Source organism: Telopea speciosissima, chromosome 10 (genome assembly GCF_018873765.1).
Source record: "Telopea speciosissima isolate NSW1024214 ecotype Mountain lineage chromosome 10, Tspe_v1, whole genome shotgun sequence".
In the NCBI taxonomy this organism is placed as follows: Eukaryota; Viridiplantae; Streptophyta; class Magnoliopsida; order Proteales; family Proteaceae; genus Telopea; species Telopea speciosissima.
The window spans coordinates 45,207,921-45,228,464 of record NC_057925.1 but is presented as its reverse complement, the minus strand read 5'-3'; the positions used below and the strand labels follow the sequence as shown (position 1 = coordinate 45,228,464).

The following is a 20,544-nucleotide window of genomic DNA, read 5'->3' as shown; positions in this document are numbered from 1 at the left end:
TTAGGGTTCCGCTTCTCTAGTCCTGCTAGCATGGGTCGTGGCCAATGGAGTAAGTCACGGTCCTGGATCTGCATGAGTATCTGGGATCTGATGGTGTTCAGTGGTGTGAACTTGGGGGTGCTTGCCCTCTCACTCCTCTCTGGGCGACGGTCTGTCCTCCTAGATGGGCGGTCACCCTTCTCTTGTCGGCGCTCTGTCCTCGACCTCTTACCCTCTTTGCGGTCATCAGGTGCTGACCTCTTGTTGTCTTGTGGCTTGGCCTCGATTATTTTCGTTCTAGCTTGTAGTACCTCGGCCATATTTGCAAACTCATTGCACCTCTCCAAGAGCTCTTTTATAGTCCTGGTCTCATGACGTGCCAGGTCCTTGATCAGGACTAGGTCCCTAATACCTCCTGCTAGGGCTGCATGCTGTGTCTGGTCATCCAAGTCTCGAACCTCCAGGGATTCTTTGGTGAACCTGGTAACGTATTCCCTGAGAGATTCCCCAGGATTTTGTACCACGTTCAGTAGATTGACGGTGGTCTTCTTCTGCTTGACGCTGCTTTGGAAGCGGGTGACGAACTGTTCGCATAGCTCTGCGAACGAGCCTATAGATCTCGGTTGTAGCCTGGAGAACCATGATGTGGCTGCTCCCTTGAGGGATGCCGGGAATGCCCGACAGGAGACCACGTCCGACCCCCCATACAGCGTCATCATGCCATTAAAGTAGTTGATGTGGTCATTGGGGTCAGCGGTACCACTGTAGAGTTCAAAGGTGGGTAGTCGAAACCTGGAAGGTAGTGTGGCTGACATGATCTCTGCCCGAGAAGGGGTGTTGTCCAGGTAGGGAATGCGTCTTGCCTTTGGTCTTCTTCCTCAACCCTTCCAGCTTCTCATCCAGGTCGCGGAGTCTTTGATCGAGCTCCTCGTCCCGTGTCTGCCCCCCACGCCTGGCCGGACGTTCCCTGCGACCCCGTTCACGCTCTCTCCTGGATGTCCCCTCCCGCCTTGAGTGTTGGCGGGATGGGGAATGGTCACGCCGTGATGAACCCTGTCGTGAAGGTGAGGGGCTTTCTTCTCTGTAGGTCCGGCTTCGTCGTGGTATGTGACCTTCTTCCAGTCGTCCGTCGAACACAGACCTCCGGACCGATATCTGCGGGCTAGATACCCTCGCCCTGGGTGTTGGCGTCCTCCCACGTTCTGACCGTGGTGAGCGGTCTCTTGTTCTCCTGGGATGCTGGGAAGGCTCCCCCCGCTGCAAAGTGGGGGTTGCCTGTCGCGCAAGTCTCTCTGATCTCACGCCCTTGGGAGATGATCTCCTAGGGTTTGGCTCTTGTCGAGGTACGGACTCCACCCTTGCTGATGGTGAAGTCCTTCGACGATGAGACGTCGCACGCTGCGTCAAGTATTCTCGAAAGAGTCGTTGTTCATCGAGGATCTGTCGTTGCAGGTCGTTGATCTGACCCACAGTGGCTGGGGCATTGGGGTCAGGTGTCACCTCTACCCCCGCATCGTCGGCCTCGTCATTGCTGGGCTCGTCGACCACGAACTGGTCATTAAGGGGGATCTCTTCCTCCAAAGGGACATGGTCCGGGTCGTTGGCTCTGCGAGAGCACTCTGGGGGTGGTGATCCATTCCTTGCTCCGTTGTTGGTGGTGGTAGTCTTCCTTCGTGCCATTGAATGAATATGGAAGCGAGCTAGTAGCTGTAATGGCTAGCGTCGTTCCCACAGATGGCGCCAATCTGTTGCGTCAAGAAATCGTCGAGCGGTCCTGCGAGTGCCGTCACCTGCAAGGGGACCAAGGGGTCAACAGAGAGAACCGGTGTGGTTCCGGCCTAGGGCTCTCCGATGCCAAAGTTAGATCTCCTGGCGCAAACAGATGAATAGTGATTATTCAGTATGAGTTTAGATGTCTTTGATGGGGTTGTGTACCTTGCCTTTTATAGTAGCGTATGGCGGTGTGGAGAGTCCCAGTTTGATGGCGATTGTCCCGTTGAGTGGATAGAGGCCCTGGGTAACGGGGCTCTATCCTGATTGGCCATCTCCCTGTGGGAGGGAGTGTCCTGGTGGCATCAGGATCCTTGGTGGATAGATACCCGCGTGTGGTGATAACGTCCTTGGTGCTTGAATCCGTCTGGGTGACGTGACCTCTAAGCGGTGGTCTAGAGTCTTGGTGGTGACATGAGTCTTAGCGATACGATCGGGTCGTAGAGGGGTAGCCCCCACCTCACGTGCCCACGATGCTGTGCCTGGGTGCAGGCCGCGCCTGGGTGAGGCCGCGCCTGGATGTGTGGCCTCGCCTGGGTGAGGCCACGCCTGGGTGCTGGGACCCCGGTTCGTTCCCCTTGGCTATGGAGCGGGTCGTTTGTAACACGTGGCAGTCGTTGATTGGCCCGGTGAATATTGGATGTATCAATATCCAAATTTGATCCTCCCCAACTGATATTATATTGAAGTATCCAAGTAGAATTCGTCAAAGAATGAAGTTTTTCCCTCTACAAAAAAAAAAAAAAGAGCATGAAATAACTAAAATTTCATGGGGGAAAAGAAGGTTGTGTGGTGGTGCTTACGCGCAAACTCATGAAAGGAAAAATGACAACCCACACACCCTTTTGAAATGAAAAATCACACTTTAACATATATATTGCTGATTTGACAAATCTCCATATGGACGAGACACAATGAACTCTTTATATATTAAGCAATTTGAAGATCTTTACTGGCTTATTAAAATGCTTCCACTGTTTATTCTTACTCCAATGTGATTGATTTAAATTATAAGTGTGAATAGAATTGGTTTCACTATCCACCAAAAGAACCTTGGTCTCAATGCGTTTTCTAAGTGAATTGATTCAGTCCTAATTCATAAAAACCCAAAAGTAAATCTCACCTATGAATAACAATAGAGATAAGCAAGGTCTATCTTTCTGGCTGTATATGGTTTTATTTTCTCTGAATTTTTAAAAAATATTATTTCCTTCTCAAGCTGTAAATACCTCTATTACATCCTTTCCTCTCTCTCTCTCACTTGCCTCCTTGCATTTACGCCTTATCAATCTCTTCTAGTTGTTGTGTTACTTTTTCGTCGGAGTTTATTTAAAAGTTGCGATTGCCGGATACGATATGGTGAACTTGGAGTACACGAAGACGAAGAGAGCAGCACAGGGTGGGTTGTGGAGATAGTGGTTGTCAAAGAGAACAAGGAAGATGAGAGGTGGAAGACAGAGGGGATTGTGTGTGTTTTTTTTTTTGGGGTAAGGAGGGATTGTGCCTGTGAGAGGTTAATAGGAAAGATAAGTTTGATTCGATATGTAACGGTAAAAATGGAAATAATTAAAACTTGATTAACTAAGTCAATGTTATCTTGGTTTACGCATCCAAAACATAATATCTGAAACATTGAGAACCTTAGCTGTAATGTCTTGAAACGTCAAGTACCTTAGGTGCCATTTACCATAAAATAAATATAAAGACAAGAGATCACTATTTTGTCAGTTAGTCGTGTAACCTCTGCACCAACACAAGGCCAATGAGTTGGTACGTAAGAACATCAACATAGATGGATTTTTTGATTTTAGGTCATGCTCATGTATTTAGGTGTAGGAGCCACACAACCAAACATTATTCTTTTTCACTAAATATAAATATAAAGTGGATTTTTTTTAAAGCATATAATAAATTAGTACTTGAATTCATACCTAATTATCAAATTCATATCCCCATAACCAAATATCTAGATATATATATGAATAATGACTGGATATTCAAATTCGCAACAATCCATTTACATCCCTACAGATATACAGTTATAACACATCAAACAAACTTCCATTGCTTGGCCATCTATGGATTTTAGAACCATAGTTTATACTCCTTCTACCATATTGATCTGAGAAATTGATTTATAGAACTGAGTAACTAATTAATTAAATGCGAAGAATTTATTTTTTGAAACACCCGAAATCCATGAATTAATACAAAATTAAACTCTACATTCTAACATTTCAGGTTTGACCAACTTGAGTTGGACCCCTCTCTCTTCAAATTGATTTTGTCTGAGTTCTAAGAATTGTAATTTTTGGATTTGTCATTCGATCTTGGTCCAACTCGATTAATTCGTAGACTGATAGTTAGCACCGATTAACTGAACCACCCAAAACCCAACATTGTTCCGGATCTTTATCTTCTCAGGTTCCCTAGTCGGTACACTTTGTCCGGTTCCTCTCATAGGAGGTAGAAATGACCACCTTATCCCTTGTCCGAACACTTTGCCCGGGTGGGATCCACCCCCTCTTATTAGAGGCACTAGGGAACTGAACCGGGCAGAGAACTTGAGAGGATAATTTTCCCATTGTTCCTGCCTCAAATGAGTAGCACATACATTTCATCATTGCTCTTGCCTTTCCTTCAATTTCTTCCTCTAATTGCAAGGTGAGTGAGCCGTTCAATGCAAACGGATCAAGCTCCTCTACAATGCGGGGTGTGCTGGAAGATATCCGGCACACCCCTACAGCTTGACATAGGGCCGAAGTGCTATTCGAATCGCAATAGGGATGTAAACGAATTGAATTCGGTCGGATAGTGACATTATCATATTTGTATTCGATTATATTTGGACAGATTCGGATAACATACTATCGATTTTCGAACGGATTCAATAGTTTTTGGATAATGTTTTTTTGAATACAGATTCTCCTAAATGAATGTGAACACGGATCGAATACGAATTTTCGACTATCTGTTGATATCTTTACCGTTTTTATGATGAGGGTTAGGGTTGAGACTTGAGAGTTCAGCAACTACCCCTTTTCGTACTTTTCTTAGTCTTTGATTTTCTTACGTTTTTCACTTTTGAATTTATGTTGTATTTATTTTAATAGATATGTGATTCCATGTATCACATTGCATAAAACAATATATATAAACCAATAGAAAATCTAAAAAAAGAATCACATTATCGTAACTTATAAACTTATAAGAGTAAGATAACAAAATCCAATGAGGTAACTTAAAAAGATAGACGAACACAGAGATATATTTCAGATATTTTATTACCATCTGATTGCTAAATGAATTGAATAATAATCAACCAAATAAAGAGATTATCATATTTGTATCCGATTAGCTTAAGACGAATTCGGATTCTCCTATCGGAATATGGATATCCGAATATTAGTTTACATCCCTAGATGGCAAGTGTGCACACGTAGTGGAGAGTAAGATTTCTAGTTCGATGGTGCATTCCATCCTTGCCATTCAAACAACACCTCAGCCACATGTCAAGCTATTGGAGTATAATGAACATCTTCCAACGCACCATAGAGGAGTCCGATCCCAATGCAGACCCATTTTACTTGCTAGGGCCTAGGAACCGTTAGATCCCCCAAGGGAGAACGCCTCTCACTAGAACTTACATTGGGTTGCATGGTAATAATAGTGTGACCTTAAGGAAGGAAGTAATTAATAGCTGCTAAGATTAAACCTTTTTTTAATTTATTTCATTTTCCCAAAAAAAATCAGGATTTTATCATCCTAAATAACCTTCCGAACTGATTGTGTGGGCAATCCCATATAGTATTTAATCTACACCCACCTCACGAAAACTGTCTGATCAATATCATCCATGCGGTGGTCCACAATAAAATTCAGCAATCAACGTTAAATCCTCACGCCTGCATTGCTTGGAGCAATACCTGCAGCTGCAGCAGCTGCAGCCAGCCACGCCAAAATCTCTAAAATCCCGTCAGTTGCGTCGTGGTAAAAGGATTCAAATTTGTAAATGAAACTTGTCACTGTCAACAGAATTTGAGAGAGAGGGAGAGGAGACTGGACACTGGAGAGAGAGCCTTTCATGTGCATATGCAGCAGAGGAGAGACAATCTTAAGTTAATAAGATACATAATAGGGACCGGGGAAAAGAGGGAACTTGAGAGAGAGAGAGAGATTTCCCCTTACATTCTGAACTTTTGTTGAGCTCTTGAAGGGAAGAGGTTAATGGAGGAGAAAAAGCAACTCCAACTACCAGAAGTAATTCTAAGAATCTCAAGATGTGTACAGCAATGGTACCCACTAATCCTTCTCTTGGTGATCTCTTCCACCGCTCAAGCATTCGATTATGGCGATGCACTGACAAAGAGTCTACTCTACTTCGAGTCGCAACGTTCTGGTCGGTTACCGTACAACCAAAGAGTCACCTGGCGACACCATTCTGGCCTCACCGACGGCTTAGAACAAGGAGTCAGTAGTTGTTCATCTCTCTTCCTCTGTTTCTTTAACTTCTTTCCTGTTGTTTGAACATTTACAGAACAGTGAGTAAAGTATGAGGGAAACCGGAATAATCATGAATGACTTAACTGACAGGTGGATTTGGTGGGAGGATACTACGATGCCGGCGACCATGTCAAGTTTGGACTTCCAATGGCCTTCACTGTGACAATGCTCTCATGGAGTGCCATCGAATACGGCGAACAGATCGCCGCAGCAGGGGAGTATGAGCACGCACTCGAAGCAATCAAGTGGGGGACTGATTATTTTATCAAAGCTCACACTCATCCAAATGTCTTGTGGGCCGAGGTAATTAAAAATCCATCATTATTCATTAAAGCAGAGGTATTAGAACTTTTGGAAATCAGAGATTAATCACTACTTGGATCTTAGAATAGTAATTCTTCAGCAAAAAAGTGACACTCGATTCTCAGGTTGGCGATGGAGACACAGATCACTATTGCTGGCAGAGGCCGGAGGACATGACGACATCTAGACGAGCTCACCAGATCGATGAGAATAATCCTGGTTCAGATCTGGCAGGCGAGACAGCGGCTGCCATGGCCGCGGCATCCATTGTGTTCAGGAAATCAAACCCACATTACTCTCACCTGCTTTTACATCACGCCCAACAGGTGAGTTGATAAGTGATGCAAGTTGTGACATTAACCAATAAATTTGAAGAGAAACAAGATCGAGTAAAAAAGTCTGTAACTGTAACTGATCTGAATTAAAATTTGGAGGAGAGGTGTTTGTAGCTATTCGAATTTGGGGACAAGTATAGAGGGAAGTACGATAGCAGCGTGGGAGTGGCGAAGAGCTACTATCCATCAGTGAGTGGTTACAAAGACGAGTTGTTATGGGCAGCTGTGTGGCTTTACAAGGCTACCGACAAGGTGGATTACTTGAAGTATGTTATTAACAAGGCTCACTGCTTCGGTGGGATCGGTTGGGCCATGACCGAGTTCAGCTGGGATGTTAAGTATGCTGGTGTTCAGATCCTTGCTTCTAAGGTAAAGTTATCTTCTCCATTCCTTCAATCCTCCCTCCTCCTTGTTTTATTTCCCTCTCCTTTTTTTAATTTTTTGGCTTTTTTTATTCCATTTCTGACAAAGAAGATGATAGCCTCATTGAACATAAGTAAAGCAGCTAGCTTCTCCGTTACTTTATAGGCTCAAAGGGAAGTGAAATCAATTTAATATTAAAGTAAAAATTTATATAATCATTATATATTTCTCATAATAGTGTAATTGTGTCTAAAAGATACTAAATTTGGTTATTAAAATTTTTTACTTTGAAATCTAATTCTTTTAATTTGAATACAGAAATTAGGGATAGGAATCGACATGTAATGACCCTGTTATATTGGTATCATAACCTGCTATAAAAGGGGATGGAGATCCTTCCATCAACCATCCGATGGTTGGGTAACATTGGGCAAGCACCCAAGTGCTGCCCAACCATCGGATGCACTGTGGAAAGGAAAGATTCGGGTCTTAAAGAAGAGGGGGTGAAGGAGTTTTAATAGATGTCGATTTTTAATATAAATGTATCGCATCATTAAATGAGGAGAAAGAGAGAGAAAGACAACGAGCCTTTGAGAGAGCGTTTACATTAGGATCGCATGCCTTATTTTTTGTCTTGAAGTTGAATCGAAATCCTTTACTTCCGCCTGCCCCTACTTCTGTGTGTGCCCTACACACAACGAGGTGTGCAAAGACTGCCTTATCCCCGCTTGGGCAAGGCGCTCGGGCAGGGGTAAGGCAGTCTTTGCACGCCTTATTGTGTGTAGGGCGCACATGAAAGTAGGGGCAGGTGGAAGTAGAGGATCTGGACTCCTTGAAGTTACATCGAAAGTATATTCTTTTAAGGGAAAATGTTTTTTGAACCACTAGAGTAGAGTATGCTAGCACCTCTATGTCTCTCTTTCCTCATCACATGATATGATCTCGTTGCCCTGCTATGTACAATATCGTCTTGTCATACCTCATTGATACATTTTTTTTTATCTCCTATGCCACTAGCTTAGAGAACCCTCATTTATTTTTTAAATATGATAATAGTTTTAAGGTAAGATTTTTTTGTACGAAAGTGTGGCCTTTGCACAAGTGCGGGGGCCAATGGGAATGCATGCAGAGCATCAATAAGAGTGGGATATTTACGTTTCATAGGGGACAAGGCGATCATTCCATCCCACCATGTGTCTGAGCACATTAGCCATGCTCTCGTATAGAGTCCTTTTTCCCATATTTTTAAGTAGATTTCACAAATCATGATCATAAAACTTTTATATTTTTATTTAAAAAAAATAAAATTTTCTTGTAGGAAAACAGAGCCCAATATGAGACACTATTGCAAACTTTTCACTCTTTGCGATGTGCTTTCTTTCCCTCAATCATTTCGTGACTCTTTAACTTGAAGTTCAAATTGCACTTTTATTATTAGTCTCCTACTTTAGCAAAAGGTTGAAGGATAAGTAATCCTTGTTTAAGGGTTCTGTATCAGCAAAGGGAAGTGGTTAAACTTAAACCTTACCATAGGTAAGCTGTAAAGTTTACTCACTACACACAAGTCATTGCCAATCTGATTGGTCTTGTCTCTTCAAGTGGCCCCTTGTTAGTTAAGGTGAAACAAATTTCCAAACATGGCAAAGGTAATTTTAATGGGACATCTATTACCTTTGTCTTTTGTTGGTTCCCAAGGTGATTCAATTTGATGGTAATAATATGAGACCACATGCATGCTATCTGCTGCTAAGGATTGCCTTATCACTTGAGCTGCTATACACGACCAGGGGTAGTCCTAAGGTAACATCAGGGGTAGTTTTTTTTTTTTGATAGAAAAACATCAAGGGTAGTTCACGGTATAGTGAAGTGTATCCATGGTTTGAGGTATCGGTATCATATAAAGGCGATATGTATCAATTTTACAAATCACCGATCCTGATACCATGTCAACATTGTATCGATGACACTGTAGAAACAAGGGGTTAAATTGTAAAATTTTAAAGGAGAATCAGTGGCAAATTTGTTTGGTATGGTTGTTCCATGCTGATACTGTATCGGTATTGTATCGATTTTATAGGTGATCAATACCCGATCCGATACCATGCACTAAAACCATGTGTATCGATTGTATATGAGGTTTTGGTTCACGGTGTTGGATATCAGGTTATCGGTTAATTCTAGGGAAAACAAATTTTGTTCGGGAGTGTGGCCTATGTGGCTACGTTAGTACTCCTATGCGTCCATCTCTCTCCTCCCCATATAAAAGGACACTTGTGCCCCTTTGTTTTAAGGAGGAGAGAGAGACAAATGGGAGTGTTGGCGTAGGCCACACTACTGGACGGAAAACTACTTCCCTTATATTTAATACATATTGGACTATATCTCTCATATCGAAGGTTTTTGTCCTCAAAGATATCATATTTTTACCATTTTACTCTCAGTCCTTAACGTATCATTGAACCAGTATCAAACAGGTATCATATTAGTAATAGGGATCTGACTCCTCTACTTCAAGGTGGGCAGTACTTCCGTGCGTCCAACTTTGCCCAGCATACAAGGCGGGCGGAAAGTACTATCTTACCCCTGCTCGGGCAGGGGCAAGGTGGTACTTTCTGCCGCCTTGTATGTGGGGCAAAGTTGGGCGTTCGGAAGTACAGCCCGCCTTGGAAGTAGAGAAGTCTCTTCCTTAGTAACAATGTTAGCTAATACTGACATGGATCAGCCGATCCGAATACAATTCCTAAAATCCTGGTTGTATAAGGGTGTATTTGGTCGATATTGGATCAAAAAGCCATTTTTTTCACTAAAATAATGGATGTTTGTATCGTATCAGTCAATCCGTATCCATTATGTATTGAATCAGTCACAATCAATACTGATACGAATCATCTGATTACCGATCCGATATCAATACATAAAACAATGTACTATACCTGATTTTGGAGGTCCTCGGATAGTAGAGGTACATGTAACAATTATCTTAGGTTGTATTTGGAATTTTCGGGTGCGATTCTTATTTTGAATTTCTTGGATTTTTGTGGTATTCTAGAACTCAGATTATTCTTTTGTCATTGAGAATCAGCTCATAGTTGTTTGATTCTGTAAAAATCAGAATTCACCCCATTTCTCGATTCAAGAATCATGGTCCTCTAGTCGGATCCAAAACGAGGAGGTAGAATCCACTCAAACATGATCATGGAGTTAAAAATCGGAATTGGAATTGGATCGGATGAATTGGTCATTTTCAATCGGGATCGGTTGGGTCCGATCCCGGTTTCTGCCGTTTTGGAACGGTTGGTCAGACATGGGTTTCTAGGGATCAAATGAAATCTGGCCCATTCCGGCCGGATTAGCCGAAACAGAATCATATTGGGATCAGCTGGACCCGATTAAGGTCTCGATTCCTTATTTTAAAACCTTGCACATGGTGCTTATCCATCATGTAGATCACATGGACCTTTCAACCAAGTCAATTATTCGAAAGTGTCGAAGCCTTGTGTCCCATTCATGAATGAAACAACTATAAATCTCCTTATAGAAGGGTCTAAAATTCACCAAAACTGATCGTCTGATCCTGACTATAAACTCCATTCTTAAGCATATTCTTATTGTTGCAGTTACTGATGGAAGGAAACCACAAGGAGCACACTCACATACTTGAACAGTACCGGTCGAAAGCCGAACACTATCTATGTGGATGCCTTAACAAAAGCAACGACGACAACGTCGAACGTTCACCGGCAGGTCTCTTATACGTTCGTCAATGGAACAACATGCAATATGTATCAACAGCAGCTTTCCTTCTCACTGTTTACTCAGACTACTTACATAATTCAAATCAGAAACTACACTGTCAGAGAGGAGAGGTTGAGGCCCAAGAACTCATCGGCCTTACCAAAGCCCAGATGGAGTACATATTGGGCTCCAATCCAATAGGGATGAGCTACCTAGTGGGTTTTGGATCTAAGTATCCCAGGAGAGTCCACCATAGAGGGTCATCTGTTGTATCATATAGAGAGCACAAAGGGTTCATAGGGTGCACACAAGGGTATGATAATTGGTATGGTCGCTTAGAACCTAACCCTAATGTTCTAGTGGGAGCTCTAGTTGGTGGGCCCGATTGCCAAGATAATTTTAAGGACCAAAGAGGGAATTACATGCAAACTGAGGCTTGCACTTATAATACAGCACCATTGGTAGGAGTTTTAGCAAAGCTGCATCAATTAGAGAGTCAAAACCTCTTTTGTTCTTCTAGTCCATGTTTAGTTTATTCTTCCTAGAAGACAATGAAATGGAGTATACAGGAGTTGTTTTCAAAAGATATGTTTTTAGTGGCAGAATCAAGGTCTTCTGGCCCAATTTGTACTCTCCATTCTTATAAGTTATAGGAAAAAGAAGTATATAGCAGTTGTTTTCTAAAGATATGTTTTCAGTGACAAAATCAAGGTCTTCTGGCCCAATTTGTACTCTCCATTCTTGTAAGTTTCAGGAAAAAGAACAATTTGTGAAAGAAAAAAAGGATAAAAGGGTGTTCCCTCCCAAATAAGACTTGGATAATTTTCTTGCTCTTTCCGTGCTTCTCTTTTCTTTCATGTAAGATTATATATATCAAAAGACTTGGATAAAATAGCCAAAGAAACGATAGGTAGGGCATGTTCCTTGGCATGAAAGACGTTCCAAACGGTGTTAAGTCAAGGGGTATTTTTGTAACTTTACCCCTTGATTTTAACACTGTTAGACATAAACTGACGGAATGAGTTTATTTGTTAACGTTTGAAAACCTCAGGAGGGTATGCAGAATTTTCCAAAATTGGAAGGTAAAATCGTACTTCCGTTAAACTTCAGGGGTGGTATATATAAATTATAATTATATTTATTAAATTAATAATTATGTTATTAAAAGCGAACCTATATAAAACTAAAACAGAATTATTTTTCTATGGTGCGACTCGGTTCGATTGTCAACAATCGATTCCGGTCCCATTCTGACACACTTAAAAATATGGCACAAGGAATATCATGATACGATCACGTATCAATTCCAAGTATCTCCCACGTGGGGGGAAGTCCTCGTACAAACACTAAAACTCTTAGAGAAATTCTATTGTCGATAAACTTTGTTATTCAAGAGTCTTTTATTGGATTACAATCCAACTCGATAACTTGCGATAGAATGTAAATTACAGAAGATAATTCTAACAATCGGACGCACGTGATCAAAGATAACCCAAAGACAAGTACTTACCCCACCCAACTAACTAAAAGATAACTCAAATAACTAAAGATGACCATGATACGATATTACCATGATACTTGATCATGATTTGTAGGTAAAGTTTTAAATTCCTATCTTTATTACCTTTTTTTTTTTTGTAATAATCTTAAAGTGAGAATAGATATGGTGGTGTTTCTTACGCCCTCTCACATGGCACTTTGAGATGACGTCTCTGTCCCTGGGTAGATACTTAGATGTTTTCATCCATTAGCCCAGACACTTAGGAATAAATCATGCAACCAAGTAGAGATCTCTTGCCCTAATTTTAATTACCTATTTGAACTCAATCACGTTAAGAGAAGGTCATTGGAGAGGATTTCTCTTCAATGTCGTTGGAGTGGATCCAGACTCCACTATGGCTGGACCTCAGGCTATCAATATGCAGAGATAGGATCACGATCACATAAGTCCATATGGAGTGGATTCCATTTGAACGATTGTGAGCCATTCTCGAACGCAAGCCCAACTCCAATATAAATAATATGGATAATAGAGATGAGAGACCCGACTCTATTGCGACACTATCCTACCCTAGATAAGAATGTTACAAATTTAATACAAGTTATAGATTACTTAAACAAGTGCACAGTTTCACAGTTTTCGTTGATATCAACATATTTTGGAGTTTCATATCACAATATATTGTAATTAATTTTCTTATCTAGTGGATCTAGGCAATTTCCCCTATAATGTACTGTTAATCGAGGATCAAGAGTATATTTACTCTGACTAGTCACATGATCAGGGGTGAAGGATTGCAGATGTACGAAGGAGATCATGTGGTGTATGCATGGGATGAACACACCTCTATTCTTTGTTACTATTGGTGTGTTGGGGTTTGTGTCTTCTCACTGTCTTTTCCCTCGTTATCCGTTGAAACAGTTTTACAGTGGCGGTGAGGGAGAGAGAGTGTGAGCCAGCTGAAATGGTGATAGCTGCCAGCGCAGGAGTTGTTGAGATTCCTTTCTATACGACCAGGGAGGTCTGTCGTGACAGATCCATACTGTCCCAGTTGCTTAAGAAAGCTCATAGACTTATTAGTGTTGGACCTGTCTTGTTTTGACTGGACCAATTCAAAACCGTCTTGATAAGGGAAGGTTGGGTTTTGGTTTCGGTTCTATTGATTCCGATTAATTTTGGTGTTATTTTATTGGGCTCTTATTAGTTTAATATCGAATTTGGTTTGGTTTGTTCATAAATATAGATGAGAAAAACATGGTTTTTCAGGTATTCGGGTTTGTATAATTTTTCTATCTTTTTTTTTTTTTAAAAAAAAAAAATTTGATCGGTTCTTTGTGGCTTGGTTACCTAAATTAAAGCTGGCCTAGCAAGGAATTGGGTTCAATTTGGTTTTTGGTTTGTTTGGTTGGGTTTGACCAGTTTGGTTTTGCTTTTGATACTCATGTAAAGGTCTGTTGCTTTTTCAAATATCACAAGACATCTATTTGGACATGTGGATAGATGCATGATGTATTCATCTCAACATAGTGGACCATCAACCTTAAGTTGGATCACAATTTGTCAGCCTAAGCGATGTGGAGGTTTTAGAACGGCTCTTCATATGGCGATTGCTCGAGGTTACAATCAGGTGTACATTGAAAGTGACAATCTTCTCATCATCAACATCCTAATCGAATAGTAATAGAGTTCAATCCATTCCCTGGTGTATTCAACAGTACTTGATCTTTGGCTACCGACTTCTTGCAGCAGACTTCTGAGAGGTGCTTTTCAAGCATACACTTCGAAAGGAAACTTTGTTGCAAATGCTTTAGCCAGTCTAGGGGCTTCCTTTTAGACCAATCAGACTTGGAACAACTCGTTCCCCCCTTTTGTTTCATCTTGGTTATTTTTTAACTTTTGTAATTTTTCTTTGAGTTTGGATCCTTTACTATTGCCTGCCTGTGCGGCCGGCGTGCAGCCTCACACAGGTAGGGACGAAATGACCGCCCTACCCACTGTCCGAGCACCCTGCCCGGGTGGTGTAGTACGGTCATTTCGCCCCTGCCTGTGTGAGGTTGCACGCCGACCGCATGGGTTGGGCTTCATGAAATGGTGCAAAGCAATCTCTACCACATGATCAATTTATGCCATGTGTTGTGCAGTGAAGGTAGCATTGCCAGGTATTGCAAGATTAAAGAATTGGAGAGGATTTTTATTGCTCTTCCTAGTGAGGTACAACCTCTGCCTAGTCTAGCATTTAAATAGGAGACCTAAGGGTCAGGTAAAATGATTTAACCAATTTTCTTGAATTCCCTTGCATTATCTGTGAACTTGTTTGGTCCCATTTTATTAAATGGGACGGTACTAGGATTGGTACTGCTACCCGTACGGACCCGTCCCAATTGACACCCTTCTGGCCTAAGGTTCAGGTAAAATGATTTAACCTATTTTCTTGAATTTCTTTGCATTATATGCTGCTAAAAAGACCTGACTTAGGCATCGGAGAATTCCCAATCGAAGAACAACGATTCTCCCTTGCTTACCTATTCCTCTCTGCAGGTTTTATCCCGGAGGATTCATCCGACGGTTTCTTGACGTAATAGGAACAAACACGCTTCTAACTTTTTCTGAAAGTAAATGGAAAACATTTCAAACAATTGAAGAAAAGAAATATAGTATAACAAAATGCAATGGCTCCAAGCTTTGGGGGCGGGGGAACCCCTTTATTAATTCAATGAAGTCTTATTAAAAACAAGAGAATGCGTTTCTAAAGCAAGAAGCCCTAGCTTTGACAACATTCTTGCACCCTCAATGGTTGTGAAACGTTTAATTTATAGAACAAGAGAGACAAAGAGCATTAATTTATTTTTTTTAGGAAAATGTTCTTTGTGCTGGGGATGCAAGTTGTGCCCAGACACATGGGGGTGGGCGTAATGATCATTCTATTCCCCCTGAATGGCAGGCCCATGTGTTTGGCCTGAGCTACGGCACAGCGACCATGAGCCCTTTTTTTTTTTCGGTAGGAATAAAGATCATTTATTAGTTTTAATTTTTAAAGAAAATTATTTGAACACCCCCTATATTATGCCGAATTACTTATTTTCTCCAACTTTTCAAATAATTCCTTGAATGTCTCTTGCAGTTTACCATTTCTTTCAACTACGTCCTATCCATTAATTTAGTGATGATGTCATCGGTCAAATTTTTTTATAATGCTTAAACTACCCTTTAAGGATAGTGAAGTGACCCATTTACCTTCTTTTTCCTCCTTCCTACAACCCAATTTCAGATTCAAATCCTAATTGATTTAAAAAAAAATTCTCTTTCCTTAAACAAATTTCAAATCAAAACAACCTGAAACCCACGTATCGTTCAGCTCAATAAAAATGTTACTGTTTCTTAGGTTAGCATTTGCTTTCTAGTCTTCAGTACATCAAGGACAACAGGATGTTAATGATATAATAAGAACAGGTCTACCCAGTTCTGCAAAACCATTGGATGCTTTGCTTGCTATAAGAAGAAGAAGAAGAAGAAGAAGAAGAAGAAGAAGAAGAATAAGGAGGAGGAGGAGGAGAAGTGAAAGTTGATAGAGAGAGCATTTGATACGATTAGGGTTCCAATTCTCTTTTTCCTTATTTCAATGCCCATACAAAACTAGGAAACAAACAAATCCCCATTACAATAAAGAAACAGAAACCCCCTGATGAGGCATAAAACACCCCACCTATCAGAGGCTGCCACGTGGCCGACCCGACCTCAGTCCGAGAACCGAGTTGGGCCGAGTAGGAAATTGGGCCGACCCCATATCCGATAAGTCACCAGACAAAGCCTGGTTTGAGCGAGTTGGCCGGCAGCAGAGGCCAAGATTATACGGGTCAGCCTTAGACTCCTAGCCGACCTCATGGCCGAGATCGACATCTTCCTGGGCCGACCTCCATTGCCGACCCCACGGGCCGACCTCGTAGGCCGAGCCCTCCTCCATGGAGGCACTCATAGCACCCCACTGGGGATCTCTGGGCCACGTCAGCCACATCCCGAGAATCATGGGATAAGGATCGAGCCACGATCCCAATGCAACACGGAATCACACTCTACATGGACTCTTACCTTAATAAGAGTCCGACCCAAAATAACTCTCCACTCCGCTCTACGCGAGAGAACCTTCCGAAAGAAGGACTCCTACCATACTAGGACTCTCCCGCCGTCTCATCTCCTCCTTACTCTATAAATACCCGGTATGTAGCTCTATTCGGGGGCTTGCTTTTTAATACGTGAGTTACTGTGTCGCGTTGAAGACCTGACTTGAGCATCGGAGAGTCCTAGGCCGGAGCCACACCGGCCCTCCGTGCTTATTGCTTGGTTTTTGCAGGTTCATCCACGGGCGAACCAACTACGGAGGTTTTCATACGCAATGATTTGGCGCCGTCGGGGAACGACATCGCAAGCATCGTCGTTTACGCCAATTCCTAGAACAATAATAATGGTACATACGAGGTCGGGGCAGCATGGCTCTACTTCCCGTGCGAGGAGGAGCCGCAACCCGTTGTGCCGACGAGACGATCACCGCCCCGAAGCCTCTCGGCAGGGGATAACAGAAGACCCCCTAGAGCAGGGGGTGCGCAGCCCATCACGGGCACCATTCCACCTCCAGAGAGCGGGAATGGAGGAGGTGCACTAACCACGGCCGCGGCTAGTTTGGACGGGAATGTCCTACCTGCACCGCCACCCTTGCCGGAGAGTTTGGACCCAGAAGCCCCGGCAAATAATCGACAGGTTATGGATTTGCAGCTGCAGATGCTCCACACCAACGAGATGCTGCGCGCCTTCATGAACCAGATGGCCCGAGGCGGGCTGATGGGTCAGCCGCCAGCCGCGCTCCCTCCAGCTCCGGCCCGCTTTAAAAGAAACTTGCAGCAAAGTGGTGGCCGCGTAGGGCCGAGCCGAGTCGGGCTACGCCTTCGCACCCGTCTCGTCGGAAGACTCCACCTCCGCGCCCAAGAGAGGCGCTCGACGGGGTGAACAAGAGCATCGCCAAAGCCCGCGAACAAGGTGAAATTGAACCAGCCTGGCTCGGTAGCAAGGAGGTGTATTTTCTCGGACGGATCGGGAGGACGAACCGCCGAGGATATTCCGAGAACAAAGGAAAGACCCGGTTGAAAGGCGCGCGCCGAGACACAGACAAGGATCGCGTCATACTCCCCGGCGTCAGAGCTCACCTCCCCGAGAAGAACAACAGGGGAGCCCCCGAGGTCCAACTTCCAAGAAGAAAAAGTACAAGGAAGGATGGTGAGGACCGAGCTGACCGTAATGGCCGACTACAACTGGACGACCGACCATATCAACCCCGGTCGAGGAGCCGGTTGGCCGAGCACCGAAACCGAGCTGGAGAAGCGGCTACGAGATTTGGCCGAGCAAGTGGAGGGGTTGAAGAAACAAGCGACCCCGGATGCCTACTCTTTGGTCAAGGCGTCACCCTTATCCTCCCGAGATCATGACCGCGCCGCTACCACACGGTTTCAAACCTCCCCGTTCGACAGGTATGACGGGACGGCCGACCCGGCGATCACATCAACTACTTTAATGCGATGATGACCATGTACGGGGAACCGAGATCGTTTCTTGCCGAGCCTTCCTCGCATCCCTCAAGGGCGCGGCGACCTCATGGTTTTCTTGGTTGCGGCCGAATTCCATAAAAGCTTCGCTCAACTCGTCGAGCCTTTGTCACGCGCTTCGCAGTAGTATGAAACATAAGAAGACCACGGTCAACCTGCTCGTGAAGCAAAGGCCCGACGAGTCGATCCGAGCATTCATCTCCCACTTCAACAAGGAATCCTTAGATATCAAGGATTTGGATGAGGCCACGGCCCATACGGCTATGAGCAACGGATTGGCCGACATGGACCTTATCAAGGACTTGGCCCGGAAGCCGACAAGAAACCTGGCCGAGCTCTTGGAGAGGTGCAACGAGTTCGCAAATATGGCCGAGGTCCTCCAAGCTCGGAAGGGCAACGAAGGTCGTACCGACAAGAAAAGGCCGACAAATGACGACCAAGAGAAGACAAAAGGCCAAGGACGGATCGCCGAGGCTGAGTCGATCGAGCTCGGAGCCCCGACTACACGCCATTGAATGCATCTCGCAAGGAGATCCTGATGCAAATACAAGATGGGGGTACATCCGCTGACCCCGACCGATGCAAGCGGGGTCATCTCGGAATCCCAACAAATATTGCCAATTCCACAAGGACATCGGTCACAACACCAAAGATTGTTATCAGCTGAAAAGAGAAATCGAAGAGCTGATAAAAGCGGGCCACTTGAAGCGATATGTCAAAGGAGGCCGAGAAGATCGTGGAGGTTGGCGGCCTGATGACCGAGATCAAAGAAGAGCCGAGCCTAAGGCCGAAAATAGGCGAGTTGAAAGAGACGATGACAAGGTCCGAGCCGAGAAGAAGGAGGACGGATCCGGGCCGAGCAATGACAAGGGAGCCCCCATATACACTATCCTCGGGGCCCGGCAAGAGAGTACTAGAAAGGCTAAGGCAAACGCCGCTTCGTCGGAGTAGCCGAGATGCCCGCCAAGAAACTCAAGCCGGCGGTGACGATCTCCTTCACGAAGCCGACCTCGAAGGTATAAGTTTACCTCATGACGATGCTTTAGTGGTGCGTAGAAATTGCAGCACAGCACACCGTGTATTGGTCGATACCGGCGCATCCGTGGACCTTATGTCATTGGAAGCGTCATCGACAATTTGGCTTCGGACGAAGCGCTTAAGCCCGAAGGAACCTCGCTTCACGGGTTCTCGGGCGGCCGCGACTATCAAGGGCTCGATCGATCTACTAGTCACAATTGGGCAAGCTCCTGCCAGCGATGATCCAAGTCAAATTCATGGTGGTACGGCGGTAGTGGCTTTCAACGCCATACTCGGCCGTCCGTCATTGACCGCCCTCCAAGCCATCATCTCCCGACTCACTTGAAGATGAAGTTCCCCACCGAGAACGGTGTCGGCGAGGTCCGAGGCGACCAAAAGAAGGCACGAGAGTGCTACGCTACCTTCGTCAAGCAAAACAAGGGTAATGTTCGAGGAATGGCCATGTGCATCGAACATCTCCCCGAGGATCAGCGGGATGAGCTTATCGAGAGAAGAGGGCGACCCGTGGAAGACCTGACCCCACTTCATCTCAGCGAAGATGACCCAGCCAAGGTGGTCCAGCTCGGATCACTACTAAATAAAGATCAAAGAAGGCGGCTCGGAGTTTTCTTAAAAGCGAACGCCGATGTCTTCGCTTGGTCGTCGCGACATGTCGGGCATACCTGCACATATAGCCGAGCACCGACTCCATGTGGATCCGGGTCGGAAACCAATCCGGCGTAAGAGAAGGAACTACGCACTTGATCGACAAACCGCAATCAAAGAAGAGGTGGAGAAGCTTCGCCGATCAGGATTCATCCGAGAAGAGAAATTCCCGACCTGGTTGGCTAACGTCGTCATGGTCCCTAAACCGAACGGGAAGTGGAGAATGTGTGTCGACTACACCGACCTCAACAAGGCCTGCCCAAAAGATGAGTACCCACTACCTCGGATCGACCTCTTGATCGACGCCACGGCAGTCACGAGATGCCGAGTTTCATGGATGCGTACTCCGGCTACAACCAAATCATGATGCATGAGGAGGACGAGTCGTACACGGCCTTCCGAACCGACCAAGAGAATTTCTGCTCTGTGGTCATGCCGTTCGGATTGAAGAATGCCGGAGCGACATACCAGCGCGTCGTGAACTATATATTCCCGAGCGGATCGGAAAGAACATGGAAGTCTACGTGGACGACATGTTGGTGAAAAGTTTGAAGGCCGAGCACCACTTGGCCGACTGGAAGAAGCCTTCGGCGTATTGAGGAAGAACCAAATGAAGCTGAATCCCGCCAAGTGTGCATTCGGCGTAACCTCGGGAAAGTTCCTCGGCTTCATGGTCTCTGTCGAGGCATCGAAGCCAATCCGCAAAAAATCGAGCCATCCAAGAGATGAGTCCTCCAAGGACGATCCGAGAAGTACAAAGGCTAAACGGACGTGTGGCGGC

General features: G+C 44.3%; 1 protein-coding gene across 1 annotated transcript; it reads left to right on the top strand.

Moving 5' to 3' along the window:
• Window positions 1–5,916: 5,916 nt before the first annotated feature.
• LOC122641634 (endoglucanase 11-like) lies at window positions 5,917–11,638 on the top strand. The gene is made up of 5 exons (XM_043834919.1): window positions 5,917–6,219; window positions 6,343–6,555; window positions 6,681–6,881; window positions 7,005–7,259; window positions 10,871–11,638. The coding sequence occupies exons 1-5, from the start codon at window positions 5,977–5,979 to the stop codon at window positions 11,531–11,533; spliced, it is 1,575 nt and encodes a 524-aa protein (XP_043690854.1). The 5' UTR covers window positions 5,917–5,976; the 3' UTR covers window positions 11,534–11,638.
• The last annotated feature ends 8,906 nt before the right edge of the window (window positions 11,639–20,544 follow it).

Excerpts from the sequence above, each read along its gene's own strand:
- LOC122641634 (XM_043834919.1), top strand. The coding sequence starts at position 5,977 with ATGGAGGAGAAAAAGCAACTCCAACTACCAGAAGTAATTCTAAGAATC. Across the intron at positions 6,220-6,342 it reads CCGACGGCTTAGAACAAGGA|GTGGATTTGGTGGGAGGATA; the intron begins GTCAGTAGTTGT and ends CTTAACTGACAG. Across the intron at positions 7,260-10,870 it reads TTCAGATCCTTGCTTCTAAG|TTACTGATGGAAGGAAACCA; the intron begins GTAAAGTTATCT and ends TTATTGTTGCAG.